Here is an 18,976-nt window from a genome sequence, read left to right as displayed (position 1 = left end):
CTGATCATCACCTCTTATACCACTTGTCATGTTTAAAGGGAGTTAAAATAAGATAGCGTAATGTTCACCAGTTACCGTGGAGACACAATTTACCAGGGATGTAACAATATCCAAATCTCTCAGTACGATATTATCACAATATTCCTCTCACGGTACGATATTTATTGCGATATTTTGCTTTTAAAATGCCTTGACAAGATTTTGTTGCAAATTATTACTGTCAGAATCCCAAGAATTCAAGTAAACCATATTTCTACATGTTTTCTGCGCTGAAATGAATCATGGGATATGTAGTTCCCAATGTTTATTAGCTGTTCCTACTAAAGAACAATGCATATAAGCAAAAATTCTATATATTGTGACAGTTCTCGATATTATTGTGAGACTTCTGACGATACGATATCACGATATTTCGGTTATTGTTACATCCCTACAATTTACACATTATCAAACTCAAGAAAAAACACAAAATGGATATAAACGACACATTTTCAGGAGCCTGTGGAGCGTTCATGGTTCTGGTTTGAGGTTTGATTTTCAACAAAATGCTGAGATTGACTGAAAACCTGTTGACTACAATGACCAGACATTTACCAGATTTACCCGGGACAGTCCCAGTTTTGAGTCCTGTGTCCCCTGTCTCAACAGATTTATATAAAACCAGTGATTTATCGCAGTTTTATACAAGAAATGTCCCTATTTTGGAGTAGGGTCTAGGGCAGGGGTGGGCAAACTTTTTGACTCGAGGGCCACAAAGGGTTTTAAAATTTGAAGGAAGGGCTGGACCAGGAGCAGATGGATGGAGGTTTTTGGTAATCCAACTCATAAGAGAAAAAAATAACACGGGACATGTAGAAAATATATCCCATGTTATTGAAATATCCCATAATTGAAAATCATTACAAAGCATTACAACAAAATATCTGTCTTTCAGGTTCCACGATATTTACTATTTATTTAAATGACTTTGAAAAACATTGAATATTATCAAGTTCGGGGAGCCGGTTTAAGAAGCCCTGAGGCCGCAGTTTGCCCACACCTGGTCTAGGGGAAGAAACGCCCGTTTATGTTCCGCAGACCGACGATATTGCTATTTTTGACCAATCTGATCCCTGCCAACAGTAAAGAGATGCATACATTGTTATTTGTTTAGGTAAAATACAGAAAGTCTCAAATATAAAGATGAAAAAACTGAAGCACTCAAAAAAGTACAAAATAATGAAAAGCCTTTAATACGACATGGCAGATAAAGCTAAAATTCATCCTCCATCAGTGCAAACTATTTGTATTTGTATTTTTTGAGTGCCTCAGAAAATGTGAGTATACTGACTCACATCGGTGCCAAGTGTGTAACAATTTTCCTTAATTACGCTCTCGTTTCACTTTTTTTTTTTTTTATTACCAACCAACCCAAGCCAGGGATATCTCAGTTTTTTATTTTGAAAATCTGGTCACCCTACTGTTGTTATATTATTTGATACCGACTTGTTTAGCGGCACAAATCAGCAGCTCTCCTGTTGTGTAGTTCCAGCCAAGTCCGTTCTTTATGTTCAGACTGTGTTCAAATAAAGCTCAGATTAAAGCCTAACAAAGCCTCAGACAGACACGCACAAAGCATCAATAACGATACTTTGCAGCTGACGTCACCCGCATTCCCCCGGTGGATGTGATGCTAACTGTAGGCTCTGCTCTGTCTGCGGCTTTGTTTTACTTTAATCTGCTTTATTTTTTAAAACAATCTGACCAGAAAGAATGGACTTAGTTGGTTTAGTTACACCAGGTGAGATGATTTGTGGTGTTAAACAAGTCTCTCTGAAATAGGGTGACCAGATTTTCAAAATAAAAAACTGGGACAGCCATGGTTTTTTGGTGGTTGGTAATAATAAAATTGCGAAACGAGTGCGTAATTATGGAAAATTGTTATGCACTTATCACTAATGGTACTAATTTGTGTTATTGATCATTTTTTAAGCAGATTTTCAGTATTTTACATAAACAAATGACTTTATGCCTCTTTTTACTGTTGACAGTGAACAGATTGGTCAAAAATAGGGACACCTGGGACATTTTTTGTATACAACTGGGACAAATCAACGGTTTTGCATAAATCTGCTGGGACAGGGGACACAGGATTCAAAACTGGAACTGTCCCGGATAAATAGGGACGTCTGGTCACCCTGCTCTGAAATAACATTAAAGTTGCTAGCTAGAATCCTGACAATGCTGATATTTGGAAATTGTTGATATTTGGAAATTGTTATTGTTACATAATTGTTATGTTAAACTTATTATATAGGTTTGGGGGGAAAAAAAGAAAAAGAAAACTAGTTGCCTAAATCTAATGACATTAAAAAAGGTCAAGTTTTGGGGGGGAAAAAAACAAACTTGCTAGCTAGTATTGTGACAATGCTGATATTTGGAAATTGTTATTAAATAAAGTTTGGTTTAAAAAAAAAAAAAGAAAGAAATAAAACTGGTTGCCTAAATGTACTGACATTAAAAAAGGTCAAGTTTTGGAATATAAATAAATAAAATAAATAAATAAAAAAGTTGCTAGCTAGCGTTAGCATTTAGCATTAGCAACATTTTTTTTTTTTTTCAGTTTGTCACTATCACCTTTTTTTTGTTAAAAATCAAACACCTAAACAGGGTCAAAATATGCTGTTTAAATCCATTTTCTTTCTTTCTTTTTTTTCTTTCTTGAGTTTCCAGACTATCTGCGTTGGTTAATGTGTGCTTTGTGTCAATTGCTGAACATTCCAGCTTTAGAGATACACATATAACACCCCCAACCTGATGTTACTGCAAAGTATCAGTACTGGACACAACTTCTGATTTTGAGAAAAACTGTTCGAACCAAGGTCAACCCTCATATCAGCCCAATATATGTAGGTGTTTTGTTCCATCTACTCGTACAACTACAACTTTTTTCGTCTAAACTCGAAACCATACCCTACTAGCATCAGGATCCGCAGCGGATTCGCTTTCGGTCCGCCAAATCCGCCCCACAGTCCGTCCGCTTTGCGGATCCGCTGCGTATTTGTTCCGTATTCGCTTTCTGACTGTTGCTAACCCTAACCCTTGGATGGCCTGCTGTTACAGAGAGAATCTGCGGTTAAATCATCTTAGATCCGCACTGTGAACGTACTTTTAACACAACACTTTGTTTTTGACACACTGATTTGTTCTATCAATGCGCGGATCCGCGGCTAAACCGGTTCGGATTCGCTGAGCGGACGCGCCACTGACTCATCAGCCGTTATCGGGACCTGAGTGGAAAGAAGCAGCATCCACCTGTTGTCCGCGGATTTAACTGTAAGAAATAGTTTAAAAGTTAATTGTATTAGTCATCATTAATGTACATAACGTTAACGTTATATTGTGGTGTGTGTACATCTGTGACTCTGTGTGTTTTATCAGTTTTGACGAGTGCAGTAGGAAAGTTAGCGACAGGAGCAGCTGACGTGATGAAGACGATGTGAGGTCAGGAGTCAGGATAACTCCATCTCTTGAGCTAGATCCCAGTCTAAATACTATTTTTATATAACGCTACTTATATTCTTGTATATTTTTACGATCACAGAAATGTAATTCTGCTCCGTGATCATTGGTCGTGTCTAACGGGCTCGGTTCTGGCTGGACGCCGCTCTCGGCGCTCTCCCTTCGGCTGTGGAGCGACGGTGACACCGGTGTCTGATCTGATTGTGTTTTTAACCAGAGATAATTATTATTTGTGTAGGCTAGAGTGTTGACTGTTAAGTTGAGACTAAAGTGTATCATGTCAGTGCCTTAATACAATAATTTTACGCAACGTGCCATAATACAATAACGTAACGTAATAAAAAGCACAACTTTTAACAACAGCTAACGTTAGCTAACCAACCAAAACTTGTGTTGTTTTCCCCCAGATGACATCAGGAGCCCCTGTCCTTCTGCTGAATGTCCCCATCAGGAGCCCGGCACGCTGATCAGAAGTAAGTACTTTTAATGATTTCTGTGACAGTGAGGATTTAGTTTAGAGCCAGATCTGACTTTGTCTCTAACTTTCTGTTATGGGACTTGAGACGGGGCTTCAGGCTTTCAGTGAGAGATGTTGACATGAACACTAATGTGTCACATCTAAATTACACTGATATTGACTATGAACACCATCATAAATTGATTATTATATTTTAAATGTTGTGGTAAAAGTAAATGTAGTAGAGTATTGTGTATTAACAGCAGTGAAATACGTCTCATGTTCATACTCAGGCTTATACTAAAACAAAAGAGTTCAGTTTTACTGCGCTAAAGTATTTCCTATGAGTTAAATAATGTTTTTCATCTCTGTTTCAAAATATGCTATGGTTAATAAGAAGATGGACATAACAGCATGATAAAGACCCTCTGGAGGTAAATACTGCACTTGTATTAAACACTGTGGCCTGAAATGATCCAAACTGATATTTGTGTTTCTCTTATTTGATGTTTTACAGAATTCCCTCTGCTGGGCCAAGTTCCAAAAATGTAGAGACAGACCCTGTGTAAGTTTACTGTATTATCCTACTTTTATTAACTTTCATAACTAAACATATGCACATTATAATCACACCTGTTGTTGTGCATATTGTTTCTTTCAGAACATGCTGTGGTGGAGTTTAAAGACTGACCCTCTGTAAGTGCATAGATTTCTCCAATCAAGTGTTTACCTTTCATGTTCAAATCACACAAGCCACTGTCATGACTGGATGAAGCTCTATGTAGATTTTTGATGAGGTAACAACTAGGGCTGGGTGTCATTAAGAAGTTGTCGATACAATACACACCTCGATACAGAAGTGTCGTAGTACTCTTTTTTTTTTTATGGTCTTGGTCTCTTCTCAGACTCTTGAAGGCGTTTAGACTTGGTCTTGTCTTGGTCTTGAAGGCGCTTGGACTTGGTCTTGTCTCGGTCTTGAAGGCGCTTGGACTTGGTCTTGTCTCGTTCTTGAAGGCATTTGGACTTGGTCTTGTCTCGGTCTTGAAGGCGCTTGGACTCGGTCTTGTCTTGGTCCTGTCTCAGTCTTGAAGGCTTTTGGACTCGGTCTTGTCTCAGTCTTGAAGGCACTTGGACTTGGTCTTGTCTCGGTCTTGAAGGCGCTTGGACTCGGTCTTGTCTTGGTCCTGTCTCAGTCTTGAAGGCTTTTGGACTCGGTCTTGTCTCAGTCTTGAAGGCTTTTGGACTCAGTCTTGTCTCAGTCTTGAAGGCACTTGGACTTGGTCTTGTCTCGGTCTTGAAGGCGCTTGGACTTGGTCTTGTCTTGGTCTTGAAGGCGCTTGGACCCGGTCTTGTCTTGGTCCTGTCTCAGTCTTGAAGGCTTTTGGACTCGGTCTTGTCTCAGTCTTGAAGGCTTTTCGACTTGGTCTTGTCTCGGTCTTGAAGGCGCTTGGACTCGGTCTTGTCTTGGTCCTGTCTCAGTCTTGAAGGCTTTTGGACTCGGTCTTGTCTCAGTCTTGAAGGCTTTTGGACTCAGTCTTGTCTCAGTCTTGAAGGCACTTGGACTTGGTCTTGTCTCGGTCTTGAAGGCACTTGGACTTGGTCTTGTCTTGGTCTTGAAGGCGCTTGGACCCGGTCTTGTCTTGGTCCTGTCTCAGTCTTGAAGGCTTTTGGACTCGGTCTTGTCTCAGTCTTGAAGGCTTTTCGACTCGGCCTTGTCTCAGTCTTGAAGGCGCTTGGACTTGATCTTGTCTCGGACTCGAGGTTTGAAAATCGAGGAGTGTGACCATATTTCATGACAGCCTTTGTTGTTGGCGAATAGGATAACAGGTTTAGAAATCCTACCTACTTTCTTCACAGTGTTTTGTAAAGTGCCAGTGGAAGTTCTCTTAAAGAAGGGTTCTCAAACTGTGGGTGAGGGTCCAAAAAAGGGGCACAGAGTGTTTGAGTGCAGCACAGTTTGCTTGGTTTATTTTAAGACTTATATTTTATGAACATAAATCAGATAGAATGAAGATAAATTTATAAAAACACTGATATATATGTACCAAAATACCTGTATGTAAATGTAGGAAATGACAAAAATGGTCTTGATTTGGTCTCGGTCTTGTCTCAGTCTGGACATTTAAAAGTCTTGGTCTTGTCTTGTTCTTGGGACCCCTGTGGTCTTGGACTGGTCTTGGTCTCAATTAGTGTGGTCTTGACTACAACACTATGATACACTGCACTTTCGGTTCGATACGATATATTTCAAAACGATTCGATACGGTTCAACAAAAAATAGTGTCTAAATAAATTATACTAAAAGTCTTTGTTGCAAAAGCGAGTTTCCTTCCTCTAAAAAAGCAACAAAACTGTAGCGCTGTAACAAAAAAATTAAGTAAAATATACCAAAAAATACTTTATCGATATATCGATACAGCAGCCCCCGATATCAATACTGAATCATCACATTAAACGATAACAACATTTTAACATAATTTAACAATAGGCAGTTTTGTGTAATATTTGACTTATCCTAGTTATAACTTAAATCATCAAATGTTACTGTTGCAGACAAAAAAACAAACAAAACAAAAATACTTTAATATTATTGTATAGAAAGAGAAGCACTTAGCAGCATTATTGATCTGTAAATGAAGAATTGTAGTTATCGTTGCTGTTTCTGTGTTCAAACACTTCAACTGCAGTGTGTCCTTTAAAACCTGTAGGTGGATTTATTTTAGTGACTGACTCATCTAAGTTCACTTCTGCAATTTGCACAATTTCTAAAAATATGGCCATAAGTCATTACAGACCTGGCTATTACCCGAAGAAGGGCTATAATAAACATGGATTACCTTGTACACCATCTGCTTTCAGAATAAAGAAAAAGTTGTTTAGTGGGTGAGAATGATGTTGTCAGTAAATGGAAATGTTTCTTTTACATTCCTTTGGTTTAATCTTCAGATTCAGACGGCTTTATTAATCCCACCGGGGCAGTTAGTTTGAGCTGTAAAAAACACAGTGACACAAACATTCCACACAACAAGCAATTCTGAATAAAGAGGAGCTCTGCGGTCCATGAATCATCCAACAAAAAGACAATTCTGTTTTTTTATATCATACTGGGGTAATTGTTTACTTCAGGAATCAACTTAATGGTCCGATATTACACAAAATTGACTCTTGTGAGCTTTAAGTCATGTTATAATGGTGTTAGATCTTCAAAAACATACCCGGAGTTGTGTTTTGTTTGCATTATTGATCTGTCTACATGCCCAAAGCTCAAAATGCTCTGTCCCACCTTGTGATGTCATGAAGCGGTAGTTTTCAAGTTAACACTGACTTTTTTTTTTTTTTTAGAGAGATTGGCAACTCCAGGTCTGAAATAATCCAAATTATTCTAGTGAAAGTGTGTGGAGTTTAAAAACACAGTGGAGCACTTCCTGTATTACCACATGACTGGGATGACCAGATTAAAAAAAAAAAAAGAAAAAAGGAACATCCCTGTAATAAAATTGTGAAAAGAGTGCGTAATTAAGAAAAATTGTTATGCACTTGGAACTGAGTCAATATACTCACATTTTCTTTGTGTTTTTGCATCTTTTTCTGTATTTTACCTAAACAAATGACAATTTAGGCCTCTATTTACTGTTGACAGGGAACAGATTTGTCAAAAATAGGGACACCTGGGACATTTCTAGTAAAAAACTGGGACGAATCAGTGGCTCAAAACTGGGACTGTAAATAGGGACGTCTGGTCACCCTAACTTGTGACGTTATGAAGCATTGTTTTCAAGTGAACAGCTCAATTTTACCTTTTGTTTAGACGAGATTGGCAACTCCAGGTCTGAAATAATCCAAATTATTCTAGTGAAAGTGTGTGGAGTTTAAAAACACAGTGGAGCACTTCCTGTATTACCATATGACATCACAAGGTGGAAGAGGGTGTTTTCTGTTTGAGAGATGAACTCCTAAATGTGCAGGTATTTGTGTTTTAAACATGTGTGAACGAAGCAAAACACAAGTCCAGGTGTGTTTGTGATGAGATAACATTATAAAAAATACAGATCGTAATAATATTGCCCCTTTAACCAGGATCAGCCACGTATCGCCACGTCTGAGCGCATGCGCAGTGGCTTATCATCCATGAGTTTCCGGGGTTGTCAGAGCAGGCGGTGTACACAGTGTAAAAAACAGCATTGTGTACCCCTTTTTTCTCCGCTTTTCTACGTTTATTTAGCAAACGACAGCTCCGGGAATAAGTGTCTCTCAAAAGCGAGGTGATCATCGGCGTAAGGGACCCGCGGGACGTGTGGAAAGATGAACTTCTTCAGGGGAGTGATGGGTGGGCAAGCAGCCGGGCCGCAGCCGTCGGGAGCGGAGACGGTGAGGAGGAGCTCGGCTAGCCTGGTTTAGCATCTGTTAGCTTTGTTTTGCACCAGTGTTACAGCAATCTAACACCTCGTATTCACCACTAAATGTCTTAATCACTAGACTGTTCATATATGACCTTGTTAGCGTTAAAACCTACACTGAAACCGCATATCTTTGCTGTTTAAAGGGCAGCTGTTAGCATTAGCTCCATAAAACCTTATTAGCTCACCCTGCAGCCTGTCACACCACTGGGACCCTAGCTGTAGCTGTCATTGTCATGTTAACAGCATCTGATAGGCTATTACTACTTAATTCCTTACGTATATTTAACACTGCAGACCACTTCTCACGTTTTAACCTCATCTAAATAAGGGTCCATTCATTGTTTTGACAGTTCTTGGTGCCCTTGAATTGTAACACTATCATTATTACTAAGGCTGGGTGTCATTAAGTAGTTGCCAATACGATACATACCTCAATACATGGGCAACAATACGATACATTGAGCTTTCGATTCGATTCAATATAATATATTTCAAATCAATGCGATACGGTTCAGTGAAAAATAATGCCTAAATCCTGGCTGTGATGCTAAAAGTCTTTGTTAAACCGCTTCTTGTGCAAAGTGAATATGAAACACAAACATTTTAACCATCAAAACTGTGAAAATGTCAAATCTGTCGCATAAACGAGTTTCCTTTCACTAAACAAGCAACAAAACTGTAGTGCTGTAACAAAATAATTTAGTAAAGCGTACCAAAAACACTCTTGGCAATATATTCATAGAGCAGCCACAGATATCAATATTTTTGCACACCTTGTAATACAGGAAGTGCTCCACTGTGTTTTAAAACTCCATACACCTTCACTAGAATCATTTTGGATACTTTTCAGCACTGGAATTGCCACATGACATCACAAGTTGGAACAAAGCATTTTGAGCTTTGGAGATGTAGACAGACTAATAGTAAAGAGTTACTCAAACAATGTTTTCGATGACGTAACATTATAACATGATTTAAGGCTCACAAGAATCCATTTTGTGTGATATAAGACCTTTAATAATAGTCTTGTTTGCTTATATGTGATATATGCAACATGTAGTTTTAAAAGTAGTTTCTTTATGTTTTAGATTCAAAAACTCTGGGTATCAGGCTGGGTATCATTAAGTAGTTGCCAATGCGATACACACCTCGATACATTGGGCTATGACACGATACATACCTCGATACATTGAGCTTTCAATTTGATATGATTCAGTACAATATATTTCAGATCGATTCGATAAGATTCAGTAAAAAATAAAGGCTAAATCATGGCTGTGATACTAAAAGTCTTTGTTAAACTTGTTCTTGTGCAAAGTTGTTTAGTTTATTTGTTTATTTGTCAGGGACAGTGCACATAAAAAAATTGAGCTACACAAAGATGTCATATGCTTGTGCTAGGTTATAGCAAAATTGTTAATTTCCACCTTCAGTCCCTGGACAGGTTGATGTCATTAATGGTGAACAAGCCAATAAAATACAATATTAATATTAATAATAATTACTAATAACTAATATGAAACACAAACATTTTAATCATCAAAAGAGTGAAAATGTCAAATGTTGCATAAATGAGTTTCCTTCGTCTAAACAAGCAACAAAATTGTAGCGTTGTAACAAAATTATTTAGTCAAATGTACCAAAAAACACTCTTGGCGATATATTGATAGAGCAGCCACAGATATTGATATTTTTGCACACCTAGTACTAAAGGAAGTGCTCCACTGTGTTTTAAAACTCCATACATCTTCACTAGAATCATTTGGATAATTTTCAGCACTGGAATTGCCACATGAAATCACAAGTAGGAACAGAACATTTTGAGGTTTGGAGATGTAGACAGACTAATAATAAAGAGTTACTCAAACAATGTTTTCGATGACGTAACATTATAATATGGCTTAAGGCTCACAAGAATCCATTTTGTTTGATATAAGACCTTTAATAATGGTCTTATTTGCTTGAATATGTGAGATATGCAAAATGCAGGTTTAAAAGTAATTTCTTTCTGTTTTAGATTCAAAAACTGTGTGATCGGGTGGCCTCCTCTACACTACTGGAGGACCGCAGGGATGCTGTCAGAGCTCTGAAGTCCCTGTCTAAGGTGGGTACTCCTGTATGCATGTTTATGGTGGAATGTTCAGCAGGGACACAATGCACACATTAGAAAACACTGCCCAAAAAGTTTTAAGATTGTCTGAAAACTCAAGAAAAATGGCAATATGGGTAAGTAAGCCTTTCAGTACATTTTAGTGTCTGCTTTGATGAGTTTTTGGCATTACATTTTAAGTAGGGTTTAGTGTATTGATTTGTTGATAGGGTGATTTGTGTTTTGCTTGACATAGATCAATGATGCTGACTAGTGCGTTCCTCTTTCCTGTTTTGCCTAGAGGTGTAGTGCCGTTATTGATTAAAGATTCAAGAGTCAATTGTATAAAACACAGAAGGAGTGAGAGCTTCAGGGGATTTTTTTCTTAGTTAAAAGTCCAAAACAGGTGTTGCTCAAGGACAAGGCTCAGAAACTAACAGACAGTGACGATGACCATGCCAGTAGTATAAAAACGTACTTATGATGGAGTAAAAAAGCAGTCAAAAAAGGTCAGAAGCAGCGGAAAAATGATAAAAGTTCTTTATTGGTTATATGGGATGGGCGAATGCGTTTCAACATAGACCGAGTCTTGAGAGCTGAGAGTTTTATTTTGACTTGTACATACACATTTATATAATTATGCCTTATTTGACACCTGTCTCTTGCTCTTTTTTGCTACTTATTTAGAATTTATTATTACCATTTATATTTTTTATTCGTTATTATATTATATTGTGATGTGTGAGTTACTGTGTCCAAGTAATTTCCCTTTGTGGATCAATAAATTTCATCCAAGTTCAAAAATCTAAGTCTATAGAATGTAGTGATGTCTTCTGAAATGCAGCAATTCAAGAATCAAGTTTTGTTTTTGTTTGTCTTCTAGAAATACCGAATGGAAGTTGGAACGCAGGCAATGGACCATTTGATCAATATTCTCCAAACTGACAGGTCTGTATAGGTGTGTGTGTGTCTCTGTAGTTGTCATGGCAACGACATGGCTAAAATACTCAGATTTTTATTGGTACAAAACAGGTCTGACTCTGAAATTGTCGGCTACGCTTTGGACACTTTATACAACATTATCTGCAACGATGAGGAGGAAGAGCAAGGTAAAAAAAAAAAAAGTATTGCAATGTAATGAATCATATTGTGCAACATGTTTATAGGCCTGTCATGATAATTACTATATAAGCTATAAAAACTGGAACTATATTTTTTAACGGTCAATATTTATTGTGGGTTTTTGGTTTTTTTTTTGGCAGTACGATAAGATTTAAAGGTGCATTATGTAATTTTTCTAGTGGAGGGTCTGTGCTTTTCTCCATGGAGATGTTATTGCTTCGTCTGGAATGTTTCACAGTATGGCATTAAACCTTTCTATCTTTATGGAGACCAAACCAGACCAAGTTACAGGTCAGATCTGTGGAGAGGCGACCCATCTCACAGTCAGAATGCATGTTTTTCGAGGTATTTTTGAGCTATAAAACCACCTGTAATTTAATAAATGTAAGGTAAAACTATTTAATGTCACACTGTGGAACATTTCAGGCAGAGCAGTCACATATCCATAGAAACAAGCAGATGACGGACCCTCAACCAAAAAGTTACACACCTTTTTAGATGTAAAAGGTTGAACTAATAACTTCTATGACTCATTACAGGTGTAAACTAAATACTAAAGTGTTTGATTCTGCCATTTATTCATTGCAGTTTGTATTTTTTTTAAACAATATTGCATACTTAAGAATAGTTTTTGTGGTTTAAATCTGCTCTTGGCTTTTTGTATCAGTGGCATAAATTAATTTCAGTATTATTGTTCATTATCTATTTACCTCAGCAATATATCGCACTTTTTAACAAAATTTGTTATCGTGACAGGCCTACATGTTTATTCAAATCCACTTTCTTTTAATTGTATTGTTCTGATTGCATGTAAAATTAGACATCATTCTCTTTACATTCTGAATGAAGAGAGTGCCTTTAATTCATAGATTCTCCTTTTCTCTCCTTTTCATGTTTAACGCTACAGATGAATCAGAAGGTAATGACCTATGACTGTGCATGATCACTGGCATGGGGACTTTTTTGTTTATTTTGCCACGCAGCACAAGATTTGCACTGCCCATTAAAAGTGTAAACAATAAAAGTAGCATTAAAGGTCCTATATTACGCAAAATTGACTCTTGTGAGTTTTAAGCCATGTTATAATGCTGTTACCTCAGGTCTGTTTTCTGATACGTTAACAACATTATAACATAGATCAGAAAATAGCGTAATATAGGCCCTTTAAATATGAATTGTCTTTAAGTTCAGCTTGTAGTTTATGCTGTACACTTCTTCCCGTGCATTTGCAGACGCTGTAACCCCTAAGCCTAAGCAAAAGACTGTACCCTTGCCTGGTTAGTATGGGGTGTAATCTGTGTGTCAGTTCTAATTCTGCTTCAGGGCTAACTTCACTAATTCTGGATATTTCATGTGGAAACAACAGTTTACTAATTGCTGTACATTGTCCAATTGTTTTACCACTTCTAACATTTTAATTATACAATGTTCTAACACTGTGTAACGCTGGTGTTTTCTGGTGTTTAATAGAACCCGAAATGTGTCCAAAAAGTAAGCAGAGTTCAATATAATTTTTTTTAGGTTTCCCTGTCCTTACTAGACCCTTTAGAACTCTGGTGTTTTAGTGTGTCTCTTGCATTTCTTTTTTGTTTGAAGTGATGTTCATAAAATCATGTCTTAATATTCTTATGTATATGAATGATTTCAATAGCTTACTTTTCAATAAAAGACATTATAAATTGATGCAAATTTAATAAGATATTAGGATATGGGCTTGTCCTGATGAAGCTCTGTGTTTGGTAGTGAAACGTTGGCTTCCAAAAAGCTAAGTAAGTCCAGATGTTTTCATTATAATGTATCATAGACTCACTGTGGTGCTGTGTTTTGAGGTGATTAGTATGAACAGACCTTCTTGTTTCCATTCTTTCTACACCTACATATTGTTGTTTTGAGACTGACGTTGTTGTAATTGTCATTCACAGATGAAAATGCACAGAAACAGGCCGATGATCTTGGAGCTCAGTTCACTGAGAAATTCATAGAGGATCCTGAACATGTGACCCTGCTGCTCACGTTGTTAGAGGTATGCACCCCTGATGTGTGTCAAAGGGCTGTTAAATCATAGACTTTGTATACAGGGTTCCCACAATCATGGAAATCCTGGAAATTAAAAATATAATTTTCCAGGCCTGGAAAAGGTATGGAATTTTAGTATCTCTTTCACGCAGCTACAGCATTCTGTTAAGTTCTCGATAAGCTATTATGATTAGTTCCGAACGTCTGCGCCTTTTGTTTAAAAGAGACAACAATAAATGCACTGACACTATTTTGAATGTTAAACTATAAAACCAAACCATAAGGTGAGTGGAAAGAGTTCACATTTCATATTTAGACCTAAAAGTATGATCACATACTGCACATATAGGTGTCGTAAGGTCATGGAAAATTCACTTTTCATGAAAATGTTATGGAAAAATTTTGGAAATTTTGTCAGAAGTGGACTAAGGAACATCCTTGGTGTTCGGCTCCAGTCAACTGAGGCTCATCGAGGCTATTGTTTGTTTATAGGGGGAGAATTTTTATTAGAGTTCCATATTTGGAATTCCAACCACCAAGTATCGTTGAAATTAAAGAGCCACTCCGGAGCCAGGCTGTTGGAAGTTTATGTGTTAATTATATTTGTCTTATAATTGTAATGGTTTGATTTATAGGAGTTTGACTTCCATGTGCGCTGGCCTGGAGTAAAGCTGTTAACAGCTCTACTGAAGAACCAGGGTCCTCAGGTGCAGGGTGTCATCCTCGTCAGTCCTATGGGTGAGGCTTGCTCTGTTTTACACTGTAATACTGCTCTATGTGAACATACTTCATTTACAGTGTATTTGTCTCTCCAGGTGTCTCCAGGCTGATGGATTTACTGGCCGACTCTCGAGAAATCATAAGAAACGATGTGAGCTTTGCCCTTTCTCATAGCGGCGTAATGTAATGTAAGAACTAAATATTTATTTGATTTTTATGTATTTCCTTCAGGGCCTTCTACTTCTTCAACAGCTGACCAAGAGCAATGCTGCCATTCAGAAAATCGTTGCCTTTGAAAATGCCTTCGAGCGCCTTTTAGACATCATCACTGACGAGGGCAGCAGTGATGGAGGTACTAATATAATTTTTTAGATTTTGATTTATTTATTGAAAGGTACCATGCATATTAAACGTCCTATATTACGCAAAATTGACTCTTGCGAGCTTTAAGCCATGTTATAATGTTCTTACCTCTTCAAAATTCATTCAAGACTTTCAGACATTTGATAACAAACAAACCGTAAACACAACACTCATCACTAGAGATTGGTGAGCTCAAACCAGATATCGACAGATTTAAAGCCAATAGCTAATAGATTAAAAAGTGTAAAAATCGGCCTGATATATAATAACAATAATAATACATAATACTTTCAAGACACTCAAGGTCAATACAGTAAAATACATCATGTTAAAATGTTAAAATATAAAGCTACATACTCTGTCTGCTCATCATGTTTCAGTGATTAGCTTGTATTCTTATTTATATTACTGTGTCTCTCTTTTGAAGGCATTGTGGTGGAGGACTGTCTCCTGCTCCTGCTGAACCTGCTCAAAAATAACAGCTCCAACCAGAACTTCTTTAAGGAGGGTTCGTACATCCAGAGAATGAAGCCCTGGTTTGAGGTTGGAGACGATAACGCCGGCTGGTCTGCACAGAAAGTCACAAATTTACACCTCATGCTGCAGGTAAGCCACAAGCACGCTCTGTCCACTGTTGTAGTGATACTTTGCAGTTCCATCTCTCTGGGGGTGTTCTTCATATATGTCTATGTTCAGCAGTTACTATGGGTGTCAGTTTTAGTAAAAGTGATGTAAAATGACTTCCTCTGCAGCTTGTTCGTGTGTTGGTGTCTCCGGTGAACTCTCCTGGAGCCACGGCGAGCTGTCAGAGAGCCATGTTCACCTGTGGTTTACTGCAGCAGCTCTGCACCATCCTCATGGCCACCGGGGTCCCTGCAGACATCCTCACTGAGGTAAAACACTCAGACTCTGTCCAAATGTACACACTATTACCTACATGAGGCACTATGTAGGCAGTGCTTCTCACTTATTTTCTGTCACACCCCCCCAGGAAAAAGAAAACATTTCGTGCTTCTCCACTCTCTGCTGCAACTATAAATGGCATAATTTGTATTCAGAAAGCGGGATGATTGTTGGCAATAATCAGCATATTTTGGCTGAAGAAACTCAAGCGGCTTATCAGTGTGATTTGGGTGTAATGTCTTTAAGTGACGCCTTAATTTATTTGGCTTCATGTTGTCCTCTGCCAACATTTTTAGACACAGTAAATGCACCGGTCTTTCCTTGTTTCCCACCGTACTCACAGTGAAGCCAAGCGCTACATATGCTTTGTTGTATTTTCTCGTTTCATCGTTTATTTCATTGTCTCCATCTTTCTTTTCATCCCTGTTAAATATTTTTCCATGGTGTCTCTTGAGGTTTTGTTCACTGCATTTCATATCTCCTGTTTTGCGTTGTGTGCACGTAAAAAAAACATCACTATACTGCCAACTACGGTAGTGGTTGTGCAATTACACTTTATTCTAGTACAGCAAAAAAGCATGTTCCCCGAGGTCACGTGCGCCCTCCCCGGCATCACGTCCCGCTGTTTGAGAAGGACAGCTATTTAGGGCTCACGCCGTTTTCAATAGTGTCCGAATGTCCAGTTGTTGAAAAAGTTGTGCACTCAAAATTTCCCACAGTGCATCTTGAAAAGTAGTGGATATTGGTGGTCAGAGTGGAGAGCTGAGATGGGGTCTTTAAATGGACACAATACGACTGCGACATGAGGTGCTATCTTGAGCTGTTAAAAGACCGATAATTTCCACATCTCAGACAAAAATCAAATAATCCAGTCCGTTTATGTGAAATCCATCATGACAAAAACTTGCATGATTATTATTAGTCCATAAAGTACATGTGTGCCAGTCTGATCTGATCATTGTTTGTGACAGAAATCAAGTTTTTGCCAAGTTTAGTGGACTTTTTTCAACCAGACTATACCGTGTGCTAAAGAGTAGGACTGTGTAGTGCATATGGGGTCATGGGCTAGTGTGGACATTTGGACAGTTCAGCTTTGATTAAACGAGAAAAAACACATTTCTGACTTCTGCTTCATGATTTTATCTTTCAGACCATTAACACTGTGTCAGAAGTTATAAGAGGCTCTCAAGTCAACCAGGACTACTTTGCTTCTGTTAACGCGCCCTCAAACCCACCAAGGTAAGGCTAATATAGTTATTTTATAAAACCAACTGTTATTTGAAAATAATGTCAGATCGAGTGGAAATTAATTACTCTCTTTTATTCCTATTTGTCCTTAGACCGGCCATTGTGGTGCTGCTCATGTCGATGGTCAATGAGCGACAGCCGTTTGTGCTTCGCTGTGCTGTTCTTTACTGTTTCCAGTGTTTCTTATACAAAAACCAAAAAGGCCAAGGAGAGATCGTAGCAACACTCCTGCCCTCCACTATTGACGGTAAGGAAAATTCAGCTGTTTGTTTCAACTCACACAGAGACTGGGGCAGCTTAGAAAAAATGTTGGTGGCAAATATTGGCAAAATTTTGATTATCAGATTGATAATGTCCATATCTTAACCTTGAACCTTATTCAAATTCAGCAATCACAGAGCAGCATTGAGTTAGTGTAGAGACCAAACCAACCAAAATAAACATGGCAACGCTGACAGAAGTACACTACCCGTCAAAAGTTTTAGAACACCCAATTTTTCCGGTTATGTATTGCAGTTCAAGTTGTGCAAGTTCAATGAACAGCTTGAAATGGTACAAAGGTAAGTACTGAACAGCCAGAGGGGAAAAAAAGATAAAAGATAAAAAAAAAACACAAGTCCAAGCTCTGCCAAAACTATCTCAGAATTGTGAGCTTGAAAACATGGAGTGTCCAGCACAGTCTCCAGACTTAAACCCCATCGAGCTGGTTTGGGATGAACTGGACAGAAGAGTGAAGCAACCTACAAGTGCCACACATTTATGGGAACTTCTGCAACAGACTTGGGAAGTACCGTATTTTCTGGGTTATTAGGCGCGATCTTAAGCCTCCAACCCTATCAAAAAATGACTGCGCGCCCCACAATCCAGAGCGCCCTATACATGAATCCAGGTGTCCCAGCACGACTTCAGTAAACTACAAAGCCGCACCACCCGCAGCGCACACAAACACACACAGAGCAGACAGAGACCGCGCAGAGAAAAACACCCACAGACACACTCATCACACCACGTAGACGAGGAACGGAACGGAGGAACGAACCGAAAAAGCGAGTGCAATGTGCCACTTCTAGTCCCAACTGAACAACTGAGTCACTGAGAACACGCCGACAATCCAGCGATCCCAGACAGCACCCTCCCTACACCCCACAACTGAACAAAGCCCAGAGTCACCGTGAACGTGCCAAACAAAGTCCGACTGACCCATCGAACTGTTGTGTTTCGTTTAAAGTCCAGTGTGGTTTATTTGTGAAAAAAGTTTGAAAATTATAGCCCGGAAACTACGGTACTTTCTGAAGAATGTTTGATTTCTATTGTAAAAAGAACGAGCCAGGAGTGTGTTCAGCTGTTATATCTGCCAAAGGTGGACACTTTCATGAATCAGAAGTTTAGAATACGTTTTGGTCAACAATAAATGGTAAAAAACTGGAAAAAGGGTGGTGTTCTAAAACTTTTGACGGGTAGTGTGAGGTTAAACATGCAGAAGGTAAGCGCTTTGTGCATATGTGGACAGGAAACATGTCTGTGCTTTTCTCTTAACTGAATTTAACTTAAGTTTTGGCTTCTTCTGAAATAAACAGGCAGATTAAGTGATAAATGTGTAGGGTTCAGTTCAGAGTGCTACACACATTAATCTGACATGACCCGGTTTAGTAATATCTGGGAAAACCTCCAATATTGATCTTGGAACCGCTGTACAGCCCACCCCTGCTTTAACATGTAGCGTAAATGTAATAGGACCATGTTTGCATTGTTTAAAATAGACTCTCATAGCAGTTGTCCTGTGTCCTCAGCTAACTCCATCTCGGCGGGGCAGCTGCTGTGTGGAGGCCTGTTCTCCGCAGACTCTCTGTCAAACTGGTGCGCGGCCGTGGCTCTGGCTCACGCGCTGCAGGAGAACCACACGCAGAAGGAGCAGCTGCTCAGGGTCCAACTGGCCACGAGTCTGGGCAAACCCCCCGTGTCTCTGCTCCAACAGTGCACCAACATCCTGTCCCAGGTAAGACCGGGAGAGGGACCGAGGCAGGCAGAGGGGCATATGAGGGGCATGTGAGGGGCACCATGCACTTTTGTTCCACAGTGACCAGAGCCCTGTTGGTTGTTGTGGTTTTTCAGGGTGATAAGATCGCCAGACGGGTGAGTAACGCGTGTACTGAGTGT

At 38.8% G+C, this 18,976-nt stretch overlaps 1 protein-coding gene across 7 annotated transcripts in view; it reads left to right on the top strand.

The window, feature by feature from the left end:
• Positions 1 to 3,908: 3,908 nt before the first annotated feature.
• uso1 (USO1 vesicle transport factor) overlaps positions 3,909 to 18,976 on the top strand; it is a 33,534-nt gene continuing 18,466 nt past the window's right edge. The window contains exons 1-19 of one of the 7 annotated variants that reach the window (XM_055157919.1): positions 3,909 to 3,974; positions 4,356 to 4,392; positions 4,476 to 4,523; positions 4,620 to 4,654; positions 10,376 to 10,462; positions 11,331 to 11,395; positions 11,480 to 11,556; positions 12,477 to 12,488; positions 12,802 to 12,846; positions 13,492 to 13,592; positions 14,221 to 14,323; positions 14,401 to 14,456; positions 14,537 to 14,657; positions 15,096 to 15,274; positions 15,421 to 15,561; positions 16,722 to 16,810; positions 16,912 to 17,066; positions 18,610 to 18,815; positions 18,932 to 18,952. In XM_055157919.1, the coding sequence (XP_055013894.1) occupies positions 11,340 to 11,395; positions 11,480 to 11,556; positions 12,477 to 12,488; positions 12,802 to 12,846; positions 13,492 to 13,592; positions 14,221 to 14,323; positions 14,401 to 14,456; positions 14,537 to 14,657; positions 15,096 to 15,274; positions 15,421 to 15,561; positions 16,722 to 16,810; positions 16,912 to 17,066; positions 18,610 to 18,815; positions 18,932 to 18,952 (1,362 nt within the window). In that variant the 5' untranslated portion in view covers positions 3,909 to 3,974; positions 4,356 to 4,392; positions 4,476 to 4,523; ... (1 more) ...; positions 10,376 to 10,462; positions 11,331 to 11,339. Of the gene's footprint in view, positions 3,975 to 4,355; positions 4,393 to 4,475; positions 4,524 to 4,619; positions 4,655 to 8,088; positions 8,327 to 10,375; positions 10,463 to 11,330; positions 11,396 to 11,479; positions 11,557 to 12,476; positions 12,489 to 12,801; positions 12,847 to 12,871; positions 13,061 to 13,491; positions 13,593 to 14,220; positions 14,324 to 14,400; positions 14,457 to 14,536; positions 14,658 to 15,095; positions 15,275 to 15,420; positions 15,562 to 16,721; positions 16,811 to 16,911; positions 17,067 to 18,609; positions 18,816 to 18,931; positions 18,953 to 18,976 lie in introns of those variants that run through there. The other 6 variants (XM_055157914.1, XM_055157915.1, XM_055157916.1 and 3 more) reach the window with 6 other exon arrangements.

Source organism: Boleophthalmus pectinirostris, unplaced genomic scaffold, assembly GCF_026225935.1.
Source record: "Boleophthalmus pectinirostris isolate CB_2022bp ecotype Guang Dong unplaced genomic scaffold, ASM2622593v1 HiC_scaffold_22, whole genome shotgun sequence".
NCBI classification, from domain to species: Eukaryota; Metazoa; Chordata; class Actinopteri; order Gobiiformes; family Gobiidae; genus Boleophthalmus; species Boleophthalmus pectinirostris.
Note: the sequence above shows the minus strand (reverse complement) of the source record. Positions and strands in the feature narration are given on the sequence as shown.